Raw genomic sequence first — 6,000 nt, forward strand, 5'->3', positions numbered from 1 at the left:
AAAATTCAACTAAAAACTACCTAAGTTTCGTTTGAAGGTCAACTGATAAGAAGCAGCCTTCTGAGCTGCCAAATAATAATAAAAAAACCCCTCAAAACATTATTTTCTCCATCTGTGCTTGAAATTGAATTGGTAATTGAAAATGTGCAGTGAACAGAACTTTGCAGGGTAACTGACCACACCTTTTCTCTGCAAAACCCTGCTTCCCTTGCATATTTGCGCTGATCCACTTATGAAAGATGCCCCAAGAAATCAAGTGCATCAGTTTTGCCAATAAGAGGTGATCACTTAACTCTAACAACTTCCGGTAAATACAACTGGGAGAAATACTTTTTAAAGTCAACCATTAAAAATGAGAAATACGGACTAGAAGGACCATCTGACCTTGACTTTACACACCACTTTGTGGAATACTACTACAAGGTTTTCCATTTACAAGTAAATACAAAATTTTGAAATTATTTCTTGCTTTCTGTCCGTCTACATTCCCCAGGCCCCACATGCTGGAAAGAAAGGTAAATCTGTAATTTTTTTTTTTTTTTCCAGGAACTATGCTCTAATACTTTAAAAATCTACCAGCAGTCTTTGAGGCACAGTACAATGCATCCAGTTCAATTTTCTGCCCTAAAACAATGTCGCTATTTTTGTCAAAGCAGTATCTTCAATGACACAGATACGACCTCTCCCTACACTCATCTTCCGCATTCAAGTGTCACTACAACAGGTTTCCTAATGCTAACCTAAACTTTCCCTGCACTTCAGTTTAGCCTTATTACTTCTTATCCACTGACAGGACAAAAAAAGGCTATTTCTCCCCATTTTCCAAAGCTACCCACATACTAGAGAAGTGTTCCTATGGCCTCTCCTTTGGCCTTACTAGTATTTACTCTTCCTCCACCCCACCTATTTCCTAGATGTTCAATGATACGGACTCCCTTAGACTCCCAGCAGTCAGCAACTTGCCTAAAGTCATATAGAACTGAACGTATCCCACTAGAGAAGGAGGATACAACATTGTCCCTGACGCACATACTTCTAGATTTTTCATGCATTCAATGTTGTCTGCACATTTCACAAGAGCACGACGATGTTGAATCATGTAAAACGTAAGATTCACTCTAAAATTCAAATCTTTTCCTCTTGTTTTCCTGGGCAGCTGCTCCTCATTCTGTATTTGAATACAATCAATTGCAAAAAGTACCAATGCCTCATACTTTTCCTTAAACTGCATCCTTTTTTTTTTTTAAGTCCTCTTTGCACTTAGTCAAGATCCTTTTGATGTGTTGTCCCCTTCCAGCACACTTGTAATCCTTTCTATCTTAGTGTTATCATCCACAAATTTACTGAACCTGCCTTCTACTCGATCACAGACTACTAATTTTGAAAATTCCTGATTTACTGAGTTATACTTCATTGCTTATAAATAATATTGCATTAACAGACCAATTGCAACTAATTAAATCAATTATCTTAAGTAATCGTATTGGTATCCATGCATTACAAAAGTATAAATATGAAGTGATTTCAGCACTTGTTACCTTAAAATCCAAGCTTAGCGATCTCAAAAAAAAAAAAAAAAAAAAAGCCTAAATATTGTTGTTATGCAAGACTTTTTTTTTCCTTCCCTCTTTACAACACTGTAGTATGTATGAAGTTACACTCAGGAAGAAATAGAGTAAATAATGTACACATCTGGAGGTGTTCAAAAATCTTGTAGACGTGGCACTTTGGGACATGGTTTAGTAGACATGGTGGTGTTGGGTCAGCGGTTGGACTTGATGATCTTAGAGGTCTTTTCCAACCTTAAAGATTCTATGATTCTATGTACATATCTGATTTTTCCAAACATGGAACTGTTACTGCGGTTTAAAAAATAAATAAATAAAAAATCTCTTGGAACAACTGCTACCTTACTATTCACAAGTGAGATTCAAATCTGTACCATAGAAGAAAAAGCAGTATACCCGTATTTCCCAAAAAGCGAGACCGTTGTTCCTCCCACAGGAACTGCTTTACCAGGTCCATATACATCCCAGATGGTCAGAGCTACCTGTGCATTGCGAGGCAAGTCTGGATACTTCACAGGCAGTTTTAGCCATTCATTCCAGCTGCAGAGAAACACTTTTCATTAGTCATAAAGCTTTAGAATTCACGTTACTCTGTATTAGTTTATACAACCCAGATTCTCATTAGAATATGAGTTTCTAAGGGCAGATGGATTGTTTTCTTGTGAGCTTTAACCATTCAAATGGTCGTCTTGAGCATGATTAAAAGGCTAGAGACTAGAGCAGACTTGAACAAATGTAAGTTACTTGAAGACAACAACAGAAAACAAATCTTTCTGATACAAATAAAAAACATACAGATTTGTTTATATAAGTTGATGCCTGTGCAACTAAGAGGAATATGAAATAAAAGGCAGTCACTTACTTCCATCTAGTGCTAAAAGCTTTGTAGGAAGTTCTAACTGGAAGAGCAAGAGGCTTCCCTTCTGCAAACACCTGACAAGTTACATACAAGTCAGAGCAAGTTTCCTGATACAGTCCTGAGAACTTCAGCATTGGATCTTCTAAGAGAGCTTTGTAACTCTTCTGTTCTCTTTTCCCTTCCAGACTTCCTCTGGGGGGGGGGGTAAAGAAGGGATGGGGAAGAGAAAAAAATAAATAAACCAAATTTGATTTTATCCACAATTAAAATCCTATTCTAGCTCCATATCTTATATTTAGATTACCCAGTATTGAGGCTATGCTCAGTTTGCATTACTTGCCAGTAGTGAAATGCGAGTATCGGAGACGAACTTGAGATGTGATGAACAAATACTGAATTTATTGCTATTCTGATTGGGGGGCAGGTGGGGTGAAGAGCTGGGAAGGGAAGAATTACTTGTTTGTCCTTTCAATTGAGGTAACTTCTTCTAGTACAACCTGTAGATTCTCAGACAGCATCAAATGAGGTACCCTAAGCAGGGCAACAATGAGGTGACATGTGCTGCTATTATTAGAAAAACAAAACAAACATCAGCATACATGTGCTCCAAATACTATTTGGGGGAAAAAAAAAAAAAAACCAACACAAAAACCAAAACCAACATGATTAGAAAAGTCTTATCTTTAAGATGTATGAAATGTGAAACATATGACTGTCTTTGCATGCCAGTCAAATCAACAAGTCAGAGCTCAACTAAGCAGGCTATTCAAATCAAACTTGATTCAAGCCTTGCAACAATTTGCAGAATGCTCGTGTTGAATTGATGGAATTTCTCAGGCCTCAGCTATATCACAGTGAAAACAATCACACGTATTAAATATCTAACTGTGAACGCACACGTGAACATAAAAAAGGAATTGTGGTTGTGACGGGAAAACATGCAAGCTCAATATTCTAGCAAATGAAAATCTATTAGTACCACAAAAACCACTTCAGAGTAGATGGACAAGTTTCTTGCAAGAAAGTAGCACAGCACATTCCAGGACGACATACACTCTGATGTACAAAAAAAATCCTAGTTATATTTTTGTTAGGCAGAATGAATTAGCAAAGGGGACACATGCATCTGACTGCGTGTATCAACTTCCATTCAGAAGTTAAACAACCTCGCATAAGCTTTCCCAAGTTAGTTTTCAAAAAAAGTGCAATATATCTTAATGTAGCAACACTAGGTATACTAAGTTTTAAAGCCAGCTACTCAATTCAAACATCCCGCTGCTGCGATACAGAAAAATGTCAAAAATTAAAAAATGAACCAGCAAATACGTCAGCACGTTATAATACCAGCTTCAACAAGAGTGCCTGCATGCACCCTGTTAGGAACACACTGACGTGTTGCATGCCTGGATCTGCCTACAACAAAGAGCCCGACTCAGAGCAACCTGCTTTCAAAGGAGCATGCGAACAAGTAGGAAAAAGGACTATCGCCTTCCCCTAACAGCGTGCTGTGACACCACCAGGTGAAAGGTCATCAGAGACGTCAGCGCTAGGCTGACAATCTCTTTTTGCTTTAAAGCACCGTCCTGCGCTGCGGGACCCAAGGCCACGAACGTATGTAAGGCGTTTAGACCGAAGCTTACAACCCTGGCCCCGCTGCCGCCGCGGCCCCCCGTCCCCTCTCCAGGGCACCGTTCGGCGGCGCGGCACGCTAACAGGGACGCGGCCGCGCTGCCTCCGCCCAGCAGCCCCGAGGGACGCAGCCGGCGGCGTCCAGGAGCGCCCGGGGTTGCTGAGGGGAGACAGAGCCAGCACCGCTCCGTAACCGGACGCCCGCGGGGAAGCCAGGCTTCGGGACCCAGCGCAGCTCCGCTGAGCGGGCGGCCCACCCTCCCCCGAGCCGGCAGGGACCGGGCCGCTTCCCACGTAACCCCAGCCGCCCGCAGCGGAGCAGGGGTGCGCTGCAAGCCGCGGCCCCCCTGACTCACATCTTCAGCTGCACGTTGATGTCCAGGTCGCAGCTATAAACATAATAAAGCTTCTCGGTCTCGCCCATGGCTGCTGCCGTCGCCGCTCCCCACCCGCCGCCTCAGCAGCGCCCGAGCCCTCCACAACGGCCCGCGGGCATAAGCCGGTCCGGCCTGCCGCCTGGGCCCCTGCGCCACCAGGCTCTGCGCATGCGCCGCCGCCATCTTCTGTAAGGGACGAAGGAGCAGCGACGCTAATGCTCCATGCTGTAACGGCCCTTTACCAAAATGTCCGCCAGACTCCGTCAGCCGAGTGGGCGGTCCTACGTGTGTCTCACTACCCTGGCTGCCGCCGGCTGTACGGCACGCAAGATGGCCGCTTTCATGAGAGGAAGGGCAAGATGGCTGCTGCCGCAGCGGGGTGCGAGGTGGTCGCGGGTCGCACCTGAGAGCAGAGAGGGCTGGCCCGCTGCTAGCAGCCTCCAGAGTGGTATGTCTGAAGGTGTCAAGGCTCGGACTACTGCTCCGCTCCCCAGCAGTTCGCCTAGGTTTCCCACTCTCTCTTCAGGCTGCGATTCTCTGTGTTGCAGCCAAATCCCACATCTCCAAATCCTTTGTGTGACTTGGAAGGCGGGTGCTGAGTCTGGAAGGCTAACGGCCAGTGCACCGTATGTTTGTGCAGGCGAAGTCGCACAGCGGGTAGTTTTAGAGTTAACAACTCATGCTTTTTGTTAGTGACACCTCTGAAGGAGGCTGAGCGGAAATGGCAGTTGCGTTCTGCCACCGGGCAGCAAAAGCTGTGCAGGATGTGGACATTGCAGGTTGGTGGCTGAATTCACGGTGGTAATGTTATCATGAGTCTCCCCATACTTAATTTGGGAGTATTTTTGACTGACTTGTTATGTTTTTCCTGAAGCCTCAGCTGTCAGCAGCAGTGGGTGGTTGGCAATCACCTAACAGAAAAGAAAATTGTAAAAGATATGTGCGGAATGACTACACATCTGACACAGGCAACCAAAAATCACCCACAGCTTACATCCTGTAAGTGGTCATGTGATTTTAAGCAATATTTAGTGTTTTGAGTGTTAATAAGGATTGCAGGCCCTTTTAAGTAGCAAAACTGACCACTGCTGAACTAAAGTATAAAAAGTGGTGTTTTGGTGTAGCTCGCTGTACGTACAGCAGAGGTAGTCTTGAGGAAGCATCTAGAGAGAGGCGCTCTCTCCCAGAATGCACTGCATGTATGTAAAAAAAAAAAAAAAAGACAAAAAACATAATTGTGATTTGGAACCAGCACGTTCTCCTCCATTTTCACAGTAAGAAGCGTTAAAAGGCGGGTGTGGAAGGACATGGTAGTCCTCTCCTCTTGCAAGTTAGCAGCAATAGGGGAAGAGGCCAAAGCAGGAGGGGAACACTTCTTTAAGGAAAGAAGGACCATTTCACTGAAACGCCTTTTTTTTTTCTTTTTCCCCCCTCAGATGCCGTGATGAAGAGGTCTTTTTTTTTTTTCTTTTTCTCCAAAACAACTAATAAATTAGAGAAAGTCCTGACCCAGAACTACAAATCACTAAAATGAAGCCTTTGCTTTCCTGCACTGCCAAGCTGGCAT

At 43.8% G+C, this 6,000-nt stretch overlaps 1 protein-coding gene across 5 annotated transcripts in view; it reads right to left on the reverse strand.

Moving 5' to 3' along the window:
* The window catches only part of PIK3C3 (phosphatidylinositol 3-kinase catalytic subunit type 3), an 83,471-nt gene extending 78,849 nt beyond the window's left edge, over window positions 1-4,622 (reverse strand). For 2 of the 5 annotated variants that reach the window (XM_054808938.1, XM_054808937.1), the window contains exons 1-3: window positions 4,413-4,622; window positions 2,431-2,619; window positions 1,965-2,108 (exon numbers count right to left, since the gene is read on the reverse strand). In XM_054808938.1, coding sequence (XP_054664913.1) covers window positions 1,965-2,108; window positions 2,431-2,619; window positions 4,413-4,480 — 401 coding nt within the window. In that variant the 5' untranslated portion in view covers window positions 4,481-4,622. The remainder of the gene's footprint in view (window positions 1-1,964; window positions 2,109-2,430; window positions 2,620-4,412) is intronic. The other 3 variants (XM_054808935.1, XM_054808936.1, XM_054808939.1) reach the window with 3 other exon arrangements.
* Window positions 4,623-6,000: the final 1,378 nt, after the last annotated feature.

The sequence above is a fragment of the Grus americana genome, chromosome Z (assembly GCF_028858705.1).
Source record: "Grus americana isolate bGruAme1 chromosome Z, bGruAme1.mat, whole genome shotgun sequence".
Lineage (NCBI taxonomy): Eukaryota > Metazoa > Chordata > Aves > Gruiformes > Gruidae > Grus > Grus americana.